This window comes from Gavialis gangeticus, unplaced genomic scaffold (genome assembly GCF_001723915.1).
Source record: "Gavialis gangeticus isolate Ggan-Ray unplaced genomic scaffold, GavGan_comp1, whole genome shotgun sequence".
NCBI classification, from domain to species: Eukaryota; Metazoa; Chordata; order Crocodylia; family Gavialidae; genus Gavialis; species Gavialis gangeticus.
Window position 1 is genome coordinate 29,504,360 of NW_017729031.1, and position 19,373 is coordinate 29,523,732.

The 19,373-nt window shown below is 42.2% G+C and overlaps 1 protein-coding gene across 1 annotated transcript in view; it reads left to right on the forward strand.

The window, feature by feature from the left end:
- Positions 1–19,373, forward strand: part of SLC12A8 (solute carrier family 12 member 8) — a 96,907-nt gene that overhangs the window by 58,134 nt on the left and 19,400 nt on the right. The window contains exons 7-9 of the mRNA XM_019522558.1: positions 8,858–8,945; positions 11,274–11,361; positions 16,709–16,855. Of these exons, the coding sequence (XP_019378103.1) occupies positions 8,858–8,945; positions 11,274–11,361; positions 16,709–16,855 (323 nt within the window). The remainder of the gene's footprint in view (positions 1–8,857; positions 8,946–11,273; positions 11,362–16,708; positions 16,856–19,373) is intronic.

Sequence of the window (19,373 nt, forward strand, 5' to 3'; positions counted from 1 at the left end):
CTGCCATGGCAGGGGGTCGGACTAGATGATCTGCTCAGGTCCCTTCCAACCCTAGAAACTATGAAACTATCCCTGGCCTCCCTTTCTCTTCCAGGGCTCCTGATGGGGTTCAGCCCCTTGGTGCAGCCTGTGCCACCAATCTAAGCGCTGGACTTCTTGCTTATAGGCGTCTCATTGACCCTCCTTTGTGCTGAGCCCAACTTGGCTTGTGGCTCGGCAAACAGCTCCTTCCATGTGCCCAGTGAAAGTGTGTTTTACTTGAACATATTTCTTACTGGCTGTCCGCTTGGCTAGTGATACCTTCTGCTCCATTGTGGGAGACTTGCTGGTCTGAGAGTCTTAGTGGTAAAATCCCAGGAAAGTTTGTATTTGTTTTTTCCCCATTTCTTCATAGCTCTAGTGACTTCTGGCTACAGCAGCCCTCCAGTGTCAGCCCCGCTATCGGTGCTGGAGTGGGGCTGCCCCTAACACAGAGAACATGGAAAGAAAAATGCTTATGACAGAGCTGCAGAGAAAATGACCCTTAGTGTTATTAAATGGTTCTTCATCACTGCTAATGGTTGGCAACTGGGAAAGGAGCCAAAGCTAATAGATATAACTTATTTAATGGCCTGGTAGCGGATTACTTAATTAGTTAGCAGTAGTCGGAACAGCAGTGATGTTAAATAGTCTCTTAAAGAAACAGTTGTGTGTGATATGTGGTATAATTAATTTAGTAGCCATGTGCTACTTTCCTTTTCTTCTTTTTTTTTATTGTTTCACTTATTTGCCAGATTGTAATGATTCTCTGGTGGTAGCAGCATGTCAGCACTCTCATGTGAGCTTACTGCAGCTTCTGTATTATGTAGGGACCTCCCCTGTATCAGCCTCCCAGTGCACAAGGTGCTGTTCAGATGCACGGACAGAGACAGTCTTTATCCTCAAGAGCCTCCAATCCATTTCGAAGAGACAAGGGATTTAGGAGTAAGGAAGTATGATCTCCAGCTTACCGATGAGGAGCTCAGGCCCAAATAGTCTAAGCTGATTTGCCTGGTATCACATGGAAGAGCAGGGGATGGAGCCAATGTAGCAGCAGCGTAAGGGCCCTGGACTTCAGAAAAACAGACTTGGTCTCACTCAGGGAACTCATGGGCAGGGTCCCCTGGGATGCCAGGCTGAGGGAAAGAGGGGTCCAGGAGAGCTGGCTGGACCTTAAAGAAGCCTTACTGGGAGGGCAGGAACAAACCATCCCGTTGCACAGGAAGACTAGCAAGTATGGCAGAAGACCAGCTTGGCTTAGCAGGGAACTCCTTCAGAAACTAAATCACAAAAAGGAAGCTTATAAGAAGTGAAAACTCGGACAAATAACTAGGGAACAATATAAGAGCATTGCTTGGGCATGCAGGGATGAAGTCAGGAAGGCCAAAGCGCAATTGGAGTTACAGCTAGCAAGGGACGTGAAGGGTAACAAGAAGAGTTTCACAAGTATGTTGGTAGCAAGAAGAGGATCAGGGAAAGTGCGAGTCCCTTACTGAATGGGGAGGCACCCTTGTGACAGAGGATGCAGAAAAGGCTGAAGTGCTCAGTGCCTCTTTTGCCTCAGTTTCCACAGGCGAGGGCAGCTCCCAGACCACTGCACCGGGCAGCACAGTTTGGGGAGGAGGTGAGCAGCCCTCAGTGGTGAAAGAACAGGTTAGGGACTACCTAGTAAGGGTGGATGTGTACAGGTCCATGGGACTGGATGGGATGCACCCAGGGGTGCTGAGGGAGTTGGCTGATGTGCTTGCAGAGCCATTGGCCATCATCTTTGAAAACTCATGGCAATCAGGGGAGGTCCCGGATGATTGAGAAAGGGCAAATGTAGTGCCCCTATTTAAGAAAAGGAAAAAAGAAGGATCCAGGGAACAACAGATCAGTCAGCTTCACCTCAGTCCCTGGAAAAAAAATCATGGAGCAGATCCTCAGGGGATCCATTTGTAAGCATATGGAGGAGAAAAAGGTTATTCGGAAAAGTCAGCATGGATTCACCAAGGGCAAGTCATGCCTGATCAAGCTGATTGCCTTCTATGATGAGATGTCTGGCTCTGTAGGTGCAGGGAGATGGGTGGATGTGGTCTGCCTTTGATTTTAGCAAGGCCTTTGATATGGTCTCCCACAACATTTGCGCAGGCAAGCTAAAGAAGTACAGGCCGGATGAATGGACTGTGAGGTGGATAGAAAACTGGCTGGAGCATCAGACTCAGAGAATAGTAATCAATGTCTCAATGTCTAGTTGGCAGGTGGTATCAAGTGGAGTGCCCCAGGGGTCAGTCCTGGGGCTGGTTTTGTTCAATGTCTTCATCAGTGAGCTGGAAGATGGCATAGAGTGCACCTGCAGTGAGTTTGCAGATGACACCAGTGTGGGGGGAGTAGTAGATATATTAGAGAGTAAGGCTAGGATTCAGAGTGACCTAGACAAATTGGAGTATTGGGCCAGAAGAAATCTCATGGGGTTCAACAAGGACAAATGCAAAGTTCTGCACTTAGGACAGAACAATCCCATGCACCAGTACAGGCTGGGGATTGACTGGCTGGGCAACAGCTCTGCAAAAAAGGACCTGGGGGTTACAGTGGACAATAAGTTGCATACAAGCCATCAGTGTGCCTTTGTTGCCAACAGCATCCTGGGCTGCATTAGCAGCAGTGTTGCCAGTAGGTCAAGGGAAGTGATTCTTCCCCTCTATTCAACACTGGTGAGATCACATCTGGAGTACTGTTTTCAGTTTTGGGCCCCCCACTACAGAAAGGAAGTGGACATATTGGAGAGAGTCCAGCGGAGGATAATGAGAATGGTGAGGGGGCTAGAGGACATGACTTATGTGGAAAGACTGAGGGAACTGGGCTTCTTTAGTCTAGAGAAGAGGAGACTGAGAGGGGATTTAATAGCATCCTTCCATTACCTGAAGGGGGTTCGAAAAAGGATGGAGCTGGACTGTTCTCAGTGGTGGCAGATGACAGAACAAGGAGCAACAGTCTTGAATTGCAGCAAAGGATGTTTAAGTTAGATATTAGGGAGAATTTTCTCACTATGACGATAATAAAACAGGTTACCCAGAAAAGTGGTGGAAGCTCCATCCTTGCAGGTTTTCAAAACCTGACTAGAAAAAGCCTTGGCTGGGATGATCTAGTTGGACTGGTCCTGCTTGAGCAGGGGTTGGACTAGATGTGACCTCCTGAGGTCCCTTCAACCCTCATTTTCTATGGTTCTGAGGATGTATCCAGAATCCCAGACCCATGCCAAAGTAAGCATTTATGCTGCAATGCATGTCTTAGCTCAAAGGCATGCAAGTGTAGGTTAGCCAGCCCCATCTCCGAGCAGCCACACTGCAGGATAGGATGTGCTTCATGCTCCTTATCTCTTTGTCCACATTGCCACTGAGACTACATGGATTTGGTACTAGGATTGTGGGGAATGAATCCAGGGCTTCTCAACGTGGCACTGCATTCACTGGAGTGAAACTGTTTTCTTTGCACTGTGGATGAGAGAACTTCTCTCTCCTTTCTGGACCCTGGTGTGGCCAGCCATCCCACTGAGCAGCAGTGCCCATTACCTCTGCCTGTGTCAGCAGAGACAAGTCATGGATCCATTAGCTGAAGTGCTCCTACTTGTGACTGAAGTACGGATGCAGTTCAGATTCTGCCTCCCAATGCCTGGGAAGTCTGGATGATATTTCAGCAGCAGGGGTTGAACTTTGGCAGGCAGTAGTACTCTGAGGTGGTTACAATCGTAGCAGGCTGGAAAGGATTACTGTGGGTTTCTCATGTGAAGACTGGTACATCTGGTGCGGGACACCATCCGCAGAGGGATGGGATCATATCAGTGTACAGGCTGCAGAGCAGCCTGTAGAAGGAGTAGGGCACGTGCAGAACCCAGATCCACAGCCTGGAAAATGCCACCCATCCCATTTTATTGTTACCTGTGGGAAAACTGTACCTGGCAGGAAAGGTTTTCTGAGTTAGTCAATACAAATATTGTTAAAGAGGATATGATGTGCAATGCAGTGTAGCTTCAGATGAAGGAAGAAGCTCTGTTTCCCAGATCTCCCTTTCTTCCCCACCACCTTCCAAGAGACTCCAGGATGTATTCCAGGAGGAAAGAAAAAAAAAGAACCACTATTAAATTTTAACTATCTTTGCAATTGTTCCTAATCCCCCACCCCCCAAAAACAAAACAAAACAAAACAAAAAAAACACACAAAAAACAAAAATATAATAACTGTTACAGGCTTAGTAAGCATGACTGCGTATCAGATAGTAGGGTGCACCATTTAGTCCAGTTTCCTTTGAGAGGATGTTCTCTAATATCAATAAGTAAGACCTCCTTGTGACAAGGTTCATTGCAGAGGGAAATTGGACTAAATGGTGGGAGGACCAGAGTCCTTTTTCTTGCTTATGCGTATCTCTTTCCCGACAGATCTGTGACCTAATCAGTGTCTGGGTGAAGATTAGTAACTTATACTTTCTAGGGACATTTTTTTTTTTAAATGGCCAAGGGTCGTTTGCTCTTCTCTGTTTTTCTGTATTTTCACTGATACAACTCCAGTTATAACTTCTTGAGTGGAGTTATTCCAGTTTTACAGCTGGGTAGCAGTGAGCACAATTGGAGCCTATTTCTTTCCATGTAATAGTCATTTTTAGCATTGCAGATGGAAATACAGCTCAGCTGGCTTTGTTCCCCCAGCTTTTGTAATAAGAAAGAGGAGGTCTGTGATCCAAAAAATATATATGCGGCTGGCTCTCGCATAAGGTTATGGGAATGAAAGATGCAGATTTACTAGATTATGTCATAAAGGCTAATTTAATGGCTCTAGATGAGAAAAAAAAAAACAATGTGGGGAGCCCAAGCAGAAATAGGCAGCTTTTCAAAAGTATACGTGCAGATGCATTCTTGACTTTTGTGCTTAGATGTGCAAATGATCAGCTAACTGAAAATTTGCATCTGCAAGGGGTCAAGGTACTTGTATGTGTGTGCATGCACGTGTGCACATGAACACATACTGCGCATGCTGTTGTTTGCATCATGGCAACTACCAGCACATACTGTTGTTGGTACATTTCTGAACATGAGATCCTAAGCTGCTGTTGTGCAAAGAATTTATTACATTTCAACTGGGCCCTGAAGGTTTTCCTTTTTCATAAGGCTGCATCTTACAATGCACACTGCATTGTACTACCCATAAAAGCAAGATAGCGTTTGAAGGGATTTTTAGTGGAAAATGCCTTTGCACTGAAAACATGTTTGAAGTGTATGCCATGCTTGGTGCTTTCAAAATGACAGAAAAGAGGTTTAAAGATCTTGGGATAAGCTGTCTGGTGATGTAAGCTGGCCCAACTCCATTGAAGTCTATGGAGAGGTGCCAGCAGATAGCAGCAGAGAATTTGGTCCCTTTTTTTAAATGAGCTACGGTTCTTAATCTGAGACTTTCCATTCCTCATCTTCTAAGTGTGGCAAAAGGCCTTTGCTCATTATTCAGTAATGTAGCATATTAATGATTGCAAAAATGTATTTCACATAATAAGGTCCACTGTCCAAGACCTCACATGGTGAAGTTTGAAACCTGCATCCATCTGTGGTTTATATTGTGTCTGATCTACCATATAAGTGGTCCTCTCCTGCCAAAGTTGGCATGCGTCTGTCCTCTGAATAGTTCCCAGGATAGGATTACAGTGGGCGGAGCTGTGATGTACAGGCTGTCTCCATGCTCCTTTGGTTTCCTGGCTGATTTGACTGCGGTTTTATCCTGCCTTGTCCAGCGGCTTTGTCATTATCTGCTGCCGTGTGAGATAGTAGCCAGCTTGGAAAATCCAGGCTGCTATCTCACTGAAACAGGGAGGTGGGTAATTCTCTCCCTTGAGCACTTTGCAGATAGGATTGTTCAAATTTGAAGGGGATCGGTTTCTTCCGTGGAGGCAGGTCTGTGTCTGCAGGAGAGAAAGGTCCCAACTTCTTTTAATTAGTAGAATTTTTTTGGCCACTTTTTCTTGCTGAGGAGCTGGAGTTGCTGGAAGAGTTTCCTCCTGCTGCCTGCAAGTCAGACCCATCTTTACTTTGTATGAAGTAAGCTGTGGCTTACAAAAGCTTTCTGATTTAGTCTATAAGGTACAAATCAGCCCCACCTGCAGACTAACAGGGCTAGCTACTTCTCTTAGGAGGAAGGTGACAGGTCTCATTAGCTGATTTTGTTAACATTATCTCCAAAAACACAGGTGGCTCCTTCATTATAAGATGAGTGATTGCATCTGCTCAAGATAGCCTCTCTTGACACTGATCTTTGCCGGTCATTACCCTATGATGCACCCTTTGGGATGAGATGAGGGAGAATGAAACTGGAGAGCAATTTTGGCATTATCTGAATCACCCGGTTCCTCTTTAGTAAGACCTGAACCCTGTTTTTGGTAGAGATGAGACTGCCTTGGTTTCTGGTCACTTATGTTGATTCTCCCAGATCTTTCACCAGCCTTTGACATTATTGACTGGGAGATTTTGTCCGGTTCACCAGCGAGATTGGCAAGAGCAGGGATAGGACTCGCCCTTAAGAAGTTCTTATTTGCCTCCCAGAGTGTTAGATAATTTCTCTCTCATGAGTTTCAGCAGGGATTTGTCCGGCCTTTCCTTTTGTTTCATCTGAATGTGACCCAGTGCGAGGGGAGGCAAGGAGTTGGTGTTGGGCTATAGTGCTATCGCTGCACATGGCTCGCAGGTCTTTGTCTTTCTCATCAAATCCAGAAAACACCATTTTCATTTATCCCCAGTGCCTTGCTGAGGTAAGAACTTGGATGACACAGGCATGACTCAGATTCAGTCTTGAGGATTTAGGGACAATGCCAGATGTTTGGAGAATTCGGCCAGAAAATACATTAGGTTGGTATCTGTTCCATAATAGCAGTTCGCTCATCTTGTAGGAAGTCAGGGCAATAATAATCTTGGATTGCTTCTGGCCTGTCTAGTGGCATCAGTCACTTGGGGACCTTCTATATCATCATCTAGCTTGACATTTGTGATTTTCTGTGTGATTAGATTCTCTTGCTTCTGTTGTCCATGACTTGTGTCACTTCCAGAGTGCTTCCTGTCGTGCTGCCTACAGGGCACTGTGCGTGAACAGCATTTGGAAGCTGCAAGTGGTACAGTACGCTCAATATGATGGGTCTCAAGCACCATGTCACACTGGTGCTCCAAAGGCTGTACTGCCTTCCTCTCTGTTTCAGGAGCAACTCGGGTTATTGACTGTGATTGTTTAAACTTTTGAGTTTTCCAAGGTTTGAGATTCAAAGACAATTTGGATCCTGGCTACTTTACTTGGAAGTTAGCCCTTTCTTCCAAGAGTTTGGCTGTGGTGGGAATTGATCTGGGCCTGGCAGGGCTCATGTTACTGTTTAACAGATGAAGTGCAGCACTGAGAGGTGAAATTACTTGCCCAAGGCCACGCAGAGGAAGTCTGTGATAGAGCAGGGAATTGAACCTCCATTTCAGAGTTCTGGGTTATCTTCCCAACCATGAGAATATTCTTCCTCCCTCCCTTTTGGTGCTTAGTCCATTGCCATTCAGAGCCTTTGAAGTCTATATTCTACTGAAATAGGAAGAAATACTACAGCAAAGAGGACTTATTGTGAGATTTATTTGCTGCTTCCTGGGCTCAGGAAGAAATCTACATGTGAGGCAACCATTTCATTGTAGAGCCTTAAAATGCCGTAGACACTTGCTGAATTGGTGCCTGTAGTCATTCATTTGCAATTCCAAAGTCTGACTTCATCATTCTTGTGCAGCATTAAAACAACGAACACCCGGCTGGCTTCGCAGTTGAATGGCAGGACATTTTTTGGTAACTTACTTCCAGGCTGACAGAAACTATTAGTGTTGTGGAGTCGGCACATTCATCTTCATTGTTATTCTGCAGTGATCTCAGCCTTGGTGCTCACCATCTGGCCCATAGGCACTACTGACTGGCCTCGTGGTCATGAATGCTTGTGTTTGAAGGAGTCAGTCTAACCCCCGAGGGAATGGGACTAATGCTCCTTTTCTTTATCCCTCTGTTGTCTTGTCTACTTAGGTTGTAAGTTTTTTGAGCAGGAACTACTGTCTTTTACCATGTGCTCATGCAGGTCCTGGCCCCTAGTAGCCTTTTAAACACTAGTGGCACCGCACAGTTGTAATCACAGACAGTCTGGTAGTTAGTTTGTTCCCCATATTACTATGTGATTTCTCTGTGACTTCAGGCATACTACTCACTGTCAGTATTTCTGTTTCCCTATCTGGAAAGCAGAGATAAAACCCACTTCACAGGGGTGTTGTGAGCTTTAACTAATGCTTATAAAGCAGATCCTTAGATGGAAGATGCTTGTGTACATGCAAAGTATTATTATTCTTTGCCTGTTAAATGCATGTGCGATAGTTGTTAGACACTTGACAGTACAAGTCATTTTATAATAAAGATTGTCTCTCGTGAATGTAAGGTCCTGTAATATATTTGAGTCTAACTACATGTGTCAGAGTTGGGCAATGTGGCCTGTTGAATGGACTGCTGGGTTGAATGGCAGCACTTTTCTATTGACAATTGACCAACACTGTTTTCTGTGATGTTTGTATTAAGATAAGACGTTTTTGTTTAAATCCATGCTTTTTTCTTGTGTCATTGTCCAGTCTGAACAAAGTACTCTTTGTGGGCTTGTTATTGGTAACTTGTTGCTATTAGATACATGAATTGTTCCTTACCAAGCTATATGGATACGGGGCTGATCTTAGTGCTTGCAAGAGTGAAGTGGAACGATATAGCTACAGCTCTGCAGCAAACAGTAAAGGGTCTAACTCTAGATTGTGTTTATTTTTGTCTACCAAATACAGGTGTCATGGCTGGATTCAATATGAGCGGAGATCTCCAGAAGCCTGCTACCAACATCCCATTAGGGTCTTTGGCTGCTATAGGCACCTCGTAAGTCTCTAGAAAAGGAAGAATTTACTTTCTGTTTATTGCATGCCTTGGATGTGACCAATCCTCTTCATATTCCAATCAACCTTTTATTACTCAGCCATCTGGAAAATTAAAGTCTGGCTCTTGTTCAAATTATCATCCGTTACCACCTCCTACTCTGGATGGCTTAGTGAAGAAATTCATTAAAGCAGATAAAATCAATTCTTCCTTTCCCCTCAGCATCTCTCCATAATACGTAGTGTATTAACTCTGGTATTGTTAGACTCCTGAAATCAGGCTGCAGCAGGGTAGAATTCAGAATTATTGGTTGTTTTCTAGGGAAAAAAAACATTACAAGTCTTATAAAGGAACATATTGAGTCTTTTACTGTATTAGCTGATGTAGTTCATTTTTTCGGGTATGCTTTTAGGAGGCATGACTAAGATACAAGAAACCCATTTGATAGCAAAGGAATGTCATTTTGGCTCTGTATATGAGATTTTGAAACTTGATCAGCACATATTAGTATTTGTGTGGTAGTGCAAGAGGGTTTTTTTAGCAGTGTTTGACAATAAACCGTAACTTTACTGTTACAGAGATGTTCAGTGTTTTCAGTGGGATGATGATCACATTTTGAAGACTTTGCATTTCTTGTTACCCAGTACTGAAAGTAACCCTTATATAAGAACTAAGTATTATCCCTGTATATCTAAAGGAATGCTAGAGTTGTGTGCGGTCTCGTATTATAAGTTGTAGTAGTTGCTGGGGTGTCCCTTGAGGAGGACTGAGAGGTTGATAGTGTCACTGAGATTCTGTACTGGGTGGTACCCGGAGAACTGGTGCTGCTATTCAAACTGGCATGTGATGGGCGGTGAAGCCAAGACTCTTTATCAGTTCCCTGCCTGATCCATCCGCTCCTCTTACATATGTATAGCAAGATGTAGCTGACCAGTGGAAGCTACATCTCTCCTCTTGCATGCATATCTAGCAATATGTATGGGAAGGCCATGATAAACAACTCTAGTCTTGTTTAATATTATAAACAAGATGCTCAGGATACTTTCTTGCAGACATTCAAAGTGGCAAGTTTTAAAGAAGTATAGAAAAGAAGCTCTCAATTTGTGGTATTTTTCCATCAAATATTTATTTCTGAAGCTATTTGTCCAATATTTCACAAAAATACAAGGTGTTTTTATATTTTTGCTTAGATTATTTCCAAGTTCTTATCTGCTGCTGTTCATCCATAGCTCTCAACATGCTTTCTCTACAGAGTAGGAAAATCCCCATTCTACAGACGGAGAAGGACCTTAAAAAATGTCCTTGGAGGTTTTTAAGACCTAGCTAGACAAAGCGTTGTCTGGGATGATCTAATTGTGGATGGTTTTGCGTTGAGCAGGGGGTTGGACTAGATGTGACCTCCTGAGGTCCCTTCCAACCCTCATTTTCTATGAGTCTAGGTTGGTATGTGGTGGCAGAGTGGTGAAAACATCTTGCTAAGGCTCCAGAGGCTCAAGTTTGAGCCCTGCTCCAGGCTCATGCTGATGGCTTCCCCCAATGAATCCAGCTTTAATTGGGTATCTGATCATTCAGGCCACTGGCTGTAGAAGCTGGTCTGCCTTAATCACCCTGATCCAGGCTTGAGATGATTAAGGGGACCTTGAGGGGATCTTTAGCTTTGCCTTTTCTCTTAGTTTTTCCATCTGTAAAAAAAAAAAAAAAAAAAAAAAAGCTAAAGAGAGGCCAAGTGACTTGACCAAGGTTAAGATACAAAGGTGGTTAGCTGTCTTAGCATGAAGTTAGGCAGAAGGAAGGTCCAAGGTAGTGGCAGAGCTGGGAATGGACCTGAGAGGTCCTAGGTCAGAAATTGATGCTTTATCCACTAGGCCACATTGCCTCCAGGTAAAAACACAATGGGAGTTAAGTGGTTTTTGAGAATCCCTCTAAGATCTCATTTGAATCTGCATCTTCCTAAAATGCCATTTTAAAGTGTTGCTCTGTATCAAATGCTTAACACAAAGTATGCAGGTAGTCCACACAGACATCAGTGGGGCTGCTGGTGTACTTGTACCAAAACATGTGCTTAACCATTTTGCTTAAAGCAAAGGCATGTGAGTTGCATGCAAAATGACAAATTTGATGGTCATGGCTCATATCTTTCTGGTTTGTCTTTCCGCATAGACCAAGTTACTAAGATAGACCTTAAACTTAGAACAGGGAGGCACCACAGATAATGCACGTGTTCCTTGTTCACATTGTAAGTACCTGAATCTCTTCAGACATTGATAACAGTAAAAACACTTGATGGTCTCCTCCCCTGGGGAACAAATGATCTCTTCTTGTTATTTGTAGGTGGTTTCTGTATATGGTCTTTGTTTTCCTGCTGGGAGCCATTTGTACCCGGGAGTCACTCCGCTATGACTTCATGATTGCAGAAAAGGTACCTCTTCAAATTTTAAAATAACTCAGTCCATTATAGAAATGGTCCACATTGTATTATTTAAAGCTGGTTTTGAAGCCCAAGGGATTTAGATTGACATTCACTGGGATTTCAGTATCATAGACTCCTTTGAAAAATCTCATCCTAAGCTTCCTCTGCATGATTGATAGGAATATCTTGTATTTTCTGTCATGCCCATTAAGATTGAATCTGGCGTAATCCCATTGCTATCTTTTTAAGAACCAAAATATAATAATATTGCTTTCGACAAATGCTGTACTGTGTTCAGAGTATGTGGTTTCATCAGTGGAAACATAGAGCAAATTGAAGTCTCTAAAAATCACATTGCTCATCTTTACTAAGTTGAATGAAGCTTACATTTTCATGTCTAGTGCAGCGCAATTGCAACGCAAGTAAAAGGATTATTATTAAATGCTTGATGTTCCACATTGAAGTAGATTTGTAGTGTTCTTCTGTTCAATGGACCTTGTCATTGAAGCTCTTTTAAAAAAAATAAATAACTAAAAATAAAACAGCACGTTTCTCTGTCTAATATTAAATGGAAGTAAAATACTTCTCCACAAAGTAGCTAATATCATAATATCGTGCTTTCTCCAACATGATATGCTCACTGTAATTTGGCAATGTTTAATTGTATTAAATTAGTTGGATGTGCTTTACATTTATTTAATCTCTCTTAACTAAATTGTAACCTGTCATATCTGTTTGAACACACCTCCTGTCTCATTTTCCCACCAGGGGAATGTAGCCCTAGATTTTTTCCTGTAATGTGTTATGAAAAAAAATATTTCAGATTTTATTCTGAAATACTAGTGTTAAAGTGGTTTTATAGTACTTATCTAAGGCAGAAATCATAATCACATTTCAGGGAGGAAGCAGAATGATTGTACATTTGCCAGTTTAATTCACTACCTTTTTTGTAGAAATGTGACAGTCTTTTTGTAGATGAAAAGCACTAGCTAACTGATACTTTTAATGAACAAGTAGAAAAGGAGAAATGTAATTTTGCTAACCTGCAAAAAGCAAGCAGAAAAAATATCCGTGGAAAAGAGTTTGAAGCCATAAGCATACATCATGAAGAAATAAGAAATATGAAAAACAGTTTCAATCTTCTTTCCCCCTTATGCACTATGAACTGAAAGGACAAAAGATATATCAAAGCACAGCTTGTTACAATTACTATAAGTAGCATGATGTTTTACTGGCCTTATGCAGAGGGAGAATTATCACAAATCAAAAAGTGCAAACTGTCCATTTCTGACAGGAATGGCTGTTTTTCTTCCTAGAATATACACATGCTGACATTTTAAGCATGCAAAATAGGATACCAAGTAATTTCATTTCAAAGGTGATTTAATGGGCTTGACGTGCCAAATTCTTGTGAAGTATTTGTGCTCTTTAAACTTTTGCCAGGCTCTATGAAAAGACCTTTTCCCCTTAGCCCTGAGTGGAATGTCAAGTAGTACATTTAAATGCAAGCATTTTGGGTGACTGAAATGTTATGCAAAGCTTGACACAATCAATTGTTTGTCCTAAGTATTTTTTTAAAAAATAGGACCAATATATTGTTCTTTCTGTTTATAGCATTCCAAAATCGACAGGGACTGGTTGTTTCCATAATGAAAACTGATGCTGGCTTATTTGTTTCTCTTAAGCTTTGTCCATCTGCAACTCAGTGCATTTTCTTGGGATAAGGATGGTGTGTATGTGAATGAGAGAGAGGAGGTCTGAGTTTTCAAAGCACACAAATTTTACATGCCTGCTCCAAATGACATGAATTGCATATTTTCGGTCCAGTCTCCTTTATACCACAAGCTGCTTTCATAAACAAGAAAAAGGCTGATGTGTCTTCAGGTTTCTTTTTAACAAATGCAAATGTCCCTGCTCATTAGGCATTGTACCAGCTGACATTTACAACCTCAGGAATAAATGCTCACTAATCTGAGGCATATACTGTATGTATTTAAATTTGTTACTTCTGAGACGAAAGATGGTCACATGGGTTAGATAGCTTGGGATTCAGGAGACCTGGGTCCAGCTCCTTGTTCTGCCACAGGCTTCCCATGTGAACTTGTGCAAGTCACTTTAGATCCTGCTCCCATGTAGAAAATGAAGATAACATTTCTTTACCCCACTGAGCTGTTGCAAAGATAAATATATGTAACACTGAGAAGCATCGCCTATACTATAATAGGGGCCGATGTAAGTGCCTTAGGCTGATGGACAGATTTGGGATTCATTTCTTGGAAGACAAGTATTATAAAGAAATAGCCTGGGATACCTGCTACTTGCAGATGCATCTCAAGATGCCCAGACAGGCTCTGATACGACCTGCTGTTCTGTCCCACCATTTTGGAAATAACCCCATCTCTGGCCACCAAACTCTGCAATTCAGGCAGTTCTCAACTTATTTTCACCTCCATCCAACCCTTGGTAGTTCAGGGTCCTCAAATTCAGTGGTGCTCTGGAAATCCCCTTCCTTTCAAGTCTGAGAATATTCTAATAACAAGGTGCATCTGGTGCTGGGCTCAAGATCCTTACATCAGGGTAAGCATTACCTGTTGTCTCCTTGAGGGGATGTGGGTTGCTTGTTTTGCATCAGTCCCACTAAGCCAGGTGGGTTTAAAACAGTGCATTTCCCTACTTCACCTGAAAGGAATGCATAGTGAAGTGGTTGGGTGTGCTGAATAGGCCGGAAGACAGAGGAGAAGTAGTGACATGTAATCTCTGTAGTTGATTAAGAACTGGTGATTATTAGCAAGAAGGATGGTGGCTGCAAGGTGAAGGGTCCTGCAGAAAATATCTGGTGGACGATGCTATTCAAAATCCGGGGTAGAAAGAGACCGTTAATCCAGCACTTTGTGGCTCTTGGTTCGTGGCTTATTCCTATGCAGACAGTCTTCAAGCACATGAAAAGGGCCCTGTTTATTAAGCTGTTATAGCTCAAGCACTGGGCATAGAGCTGCCTGAGATGCCAGCTGGGAACTGCTGTGGTCTTGTTGCAGCTGATTAATTTGTCTAGGGCGCTGCATGTGAGTGTGTGTGTGTGTGCCTAAAATGGATCTGCGTGTCAGAAATGTTGACCTGTTTCCCATGGATTTTACTTTCTGTCTGATGGACTTGCCCAAGTAGAAGCCAACATGCTGACCAGGAATGACAGTCGGAGGCAGGTTTTGTCAAATCAGACTGGCAGCTTGTGGGTCCGTCTTGCTGTCCTACAGCGTGGCTGATTCATGTGTCAGTGAAGCTGGGGGAGTTGCTCAGTGAGGCTCAGAGGCAACGAGACTTTCATGTAGATGTTGGAATAAAATCAAAAGTAGCTTCTTGGAAGAAGCAGTATGTGAAGACCAAAATCTCTCTAGGACCAACCTGCATCTTAGCCTTGACATTTTAATCATTGTTTTTGGGGTTCACCATGAACCCCCTTGCTTTGCATGGCTTTTGGACCCTTTGGACGTCTAGGCTGTATCTGAGTGTCTGTGGAGTTGAGTTAATCCTTTCTCCAATACAGGGATGTTGACCCCACCATAGCTTATACCTGGGCTGGATGAGTTTGACACCCCTGCTTAAGCAAGTAACAGTGACTTCTGAGCTTTTTTCCATTAGCTTCACACTGGCCTGATTAGGACTGAACTCATCCAGTTAGCTGTTGTCATTTATCACTGGACATGACCTATTGGCCTTTCTCTATGGAGCACAGGATGGCTTTGCAATCCTACAGCAAAATGTCATGGCTCTGTCCTTGGTTCTCATTAGGTCTCCTGTGCTAACAACATGCCATTTTTCCGTAAGTAGTGGAATTTCTTGAGAGTTCAGATATCATGGGGATAAGAAGCTGGATACAGACATAGTGATATCAGCCCTCGGCAAGCACTAAGCATGCTCTTCAGCCTACACACATTCTTTCTTGTCCTTGTCACTTTAGAAATTTAAGACCCAACATCTTATTTCTGTCCAGTTTTGCGGGAAGGAAATTTGTAGCTCCAGTGTCTTGAGATGACATTGTTCAAATGCCCCAAAGGTTTTGCCAAGGTCTTCCATCAAAGACAGGGAAAAGGTGGATATCCCTGATATTTTTACATGCAAAACCCTCCCGCCCACAGCATATGGAAAAATCTCTTGGAAAAGACATTTGAAACCATCTCCATATATCACAGAGAAGCAGGAAAGGGCAAACACCATTTCCTCTTGCTTTGTAGTCCATCATTAAGATTTGATAAACCCTTAACTTGTATGTTGAAAAATACTGACAATGGACTTGACATATTTTTCCAGAGAGAAATGAAAACCTTTCTGTTTCCCTTTTGCATGTGCTAACCACAAGCCCATCCATCCTCTGACTGCCAGCATGTTTCTGGATAACCAGAACTTTATTCTGTGCAGGCTCACAACAGCTGTGTCTAGTCTTTCTTGCAAGGAACAATATCTGCACAGCTAATTTGTGTAATTAAATCATAGAGAAAAATTGTGCCGTGGAGTTGGCTGGAGTGGTTTTGTGTCCTTTTAACACAGGCTTATAAAGTGTTACAAGACTGGGATCCTGTCTCAGCTGGGGTCTCTTGTGTTACCATACTACAAAATAGTAGGACTAAAAGATGTCTCTGCTTCAGCAACAGATATGCATGAGCATTGGAACTGGGGTAATGGCAGACTGGCAGGTTTTAAATACAATAATATTCCCAGTTAAGTACTTTCACTTTAAGGATTTTTATGCTTTATGTTCTTTTCACTTAAGGAAATTACTTTCATATTTATGACAGGAAAATATTGTCATAGTATTACATCCCTTGGAACATGTTTTTGAGATCTCATTTATTGAAATGGCAGCACTGAATTAGTTTAAATGTGGATTTTTTTCACTATCAGTTTTTCCCTATGGGACCGAAGGGTTTGTCTTTGTCTTCCTGTTTTGGATGGTTAGAGCACTGTGCAGTTTTTCCTGTACAATGCTCTCTGTATATAAGTGTGCTCTCCTGAAATAAACTCACTTCCAGTTACTTAAGCGGAACTTAATATCTGCCTTTTTGCTGCATTTGCTCCGAGTGGCACAGCTTTCTGGATGTGAGCTTATCAACTGGCTCCCAGTCAGTACAGCGTGTTCAACATTGAATTGCTGTTACAGGATCATTTTACTGTATTATTGGTTTACACTCACAGTTCAGAGCATGTTGTTTTTCTGCTTTCTAACAGCTGGGTCTGTTAAAATTGCATAGAGTTACAAAATTGGTTCAGTTCATTATCTTGTACAATCCTGTGTTAAAAATCTTTGTTAAATTCTTTGTTAAAAACAAAACAAAAACAAATGTTTTCTCTCTGCCTTTTTCAGGTGTCCCTGGTGGGTTTCTTGTTTTTGCTGGGGTTGTATATCTCATCCTTAGCTTCCTGCATGGGCGGTCTGTATGGAGCACCCCGAATTCTGCAGTGCATCGCCCAGGAAAAAGTGATACCTATCCTCGCATTTCTTGGACATGGGGTTAGTGAGCAGTGATACAGAATTAGCTGCATGTCCTGTACACCAAAACAATGTCCTCACTACATCTGTTATGGCTGATATATGGTCATTAAATACTGGGTGGGGACGGCTTGTGATTTTACCTTACCGGGAATCATGGAAATAGCAGTGAAATATTTTGCTTTGTTAAAAATATATCACGCAACTGTTCTCTCTGTACCCACAGCAAGAGCCCTCAGTCAGGTCACCCCTGTCTCTCAATCTGCTTGCTGTAAATTTTTCATCTCCGCTCTCCCCAAAATCCATGTTGCTCCTCATAGTTCATGCAAAATAAGGTTTGTTCTGGCCCAGTTAGCTACTCTTTGAATCCCTCCAGTGACCACCTCTCCTTCATGGCATCAAGTTGAAGGCCCCTGGCCTTGCCTTCAAGAGTCTGTGTAACTCCTTTCTTTCCCAACTTCATGATCCTGTCTTTGATTTTGTGGTCCCTGCCTCCTGTCTCTCAGAAATGTCCTCAAAAGTACCCCAGTTGTCCCCCATCAGTCTCTTGCCTGCCCATGGAAAGCTGATTTGAAAGTCCCTTACCCTCAGGCCTTCCTTTAGGTTCCACTTCTTTTATGGTACCCTCTGTAAATGAGCCAATAAGTTTGATTAATTATTAGTATATATATTTTATTATTATTTTAAAAATAATTTTTATTTTTAATTTTTATTAGTAATTATTCATTATGTATTTTTTAATATGGCAAAGATACGTTTTCATGCTGAAAGTAATATTCTGTCATGCTGAATAGGACCTTGATTCAGCAAAGCATTCATGCACATTCTAACCCCTTCCAAGCCAATGAGTGCTTGGGGTCCTTGCAGAATTGGGTCATAGCTTCTGTCTTCTCATAAAATTTCCTAATATGAACTCCTTTGCGCTGGCGAAGTGCCACTAGAGGAAGTGCTTTAAAAACAGGTGAGGAATTAAAGGAAGATATCCTTCCTCCGTGCCTTATACCCATCACTTTGAGAAGTGACTGTTGGTTTGGTTCGTGGACCAAGCAGTTAATAAATTTACTTGCCCCTAATGCATTCCACCCCTGTTCTTTACTACAATGATTTAAACGTTGTTGTGGTCCTCCAAATCCTTGTTGATATGGAGGATATTATTATTTTCTCTAGATTTAACTCTAAGCCATAGGCATCCCAAGACTCTGCCATCTGTTCCCAACCCAGTAAGTCTTCCTAATATTTAAGATGCTTTCTGAGAACACCATTCCTTTGTACTTAAGATGCTTTTCTCATATTGTTGTAAAAACATGTAAGGTCCAGAACTTATTACTCTTGTCTAACAAATAAGCATGGAGGAAATAGAAGTAGTTTCCACTTGAGGTGTGGGTTTGTCAAAGAGTCACATGCAGTAGAAGGAACTACAGAATGGAAAATATTTGAGGGGACACATCTTGTGCTACTTTTGGTGCAAATGGACTGCAATGTTGTACCTTCTACATTAGAGGTATCTTCATGTGATCAGCATGGCTTCCAATTACAGGCAAAAGCCCGAGTCATGCCAGCATATTTTTAAAAACTTTTACTTTAGTTCATTTTTTGTTTATGTACTCAGAAAGATATTATTAAAGCAGTTCTTCCATGATTTAGAGTTCTGGTCTGTTTGACTTACTAAGGTCTTGGAGAAGAGATTTGCCAAGCTGCAAATGGTATGTATGTACCTGGCTCTTATTGGAAGTCCATAGGAATTAGGCACCTAATTGCTATTTGAAAACGCCCCATTAAATTGCTGCAACTGCAAGAAGTTTAGAACCACAACTTACTTTTCACTATTTGCTCTTTCGCTTGTGCATTTCATTCAGGACGAGCAATGGGATTCACTAGTGGACTCATAACTAGGCACCCTCAGGTCTGCTATAGTGTTTCTAGTACTGTGGGTACATTTCTGAAGGCCTCCAAAAAAACTTGCTTTTCTTTTATTTAAAATAGTCAGGAAGTCTTTTCAAATCATACAGGAATTAAGTAGGAAGTTAAAAAGACTTTTTAAGCCATCTCATGCAGCACTCAGCCAACGCAATGTTGTTCTTGACAGCATCTTGTCCAGTCTGGTTTCCAGTGTTGCAGCAGCCGAGTCTTCCTCTCCTTCCCTTTACAGACTCTTCTGTATCCTAATAAATGTTATAGTTTATCATCTGTGAGCCTAAAATCTGTTCCCAGGCAAAGTCCCATTTGGCACCTTAGAGTTCTCTTTGTACATTCAGGCTAAATTGGCTACATTTTCCCCCACTAATTTAATTTTCCCTGTACTCCTATACCCTTCTAATAATTCTTCTTCCTTTTCTGCTATTTTCATTCTTCTGATAATGAAACTTCTGTAATATCTCCTTTCAGCCTTTAGTGCTTGCTTCACCAAAGCAGTGTCCTAGGTATTAGTACGAGCATTTAGATAAGAGAGGCTTCATTTCCTCGTCATAGTCTCTTCGCCCATGCAGAGCTCCATATGACTAGGGCTAGCTCTGTTTCTGGTACCTAAACAAGCTCATTT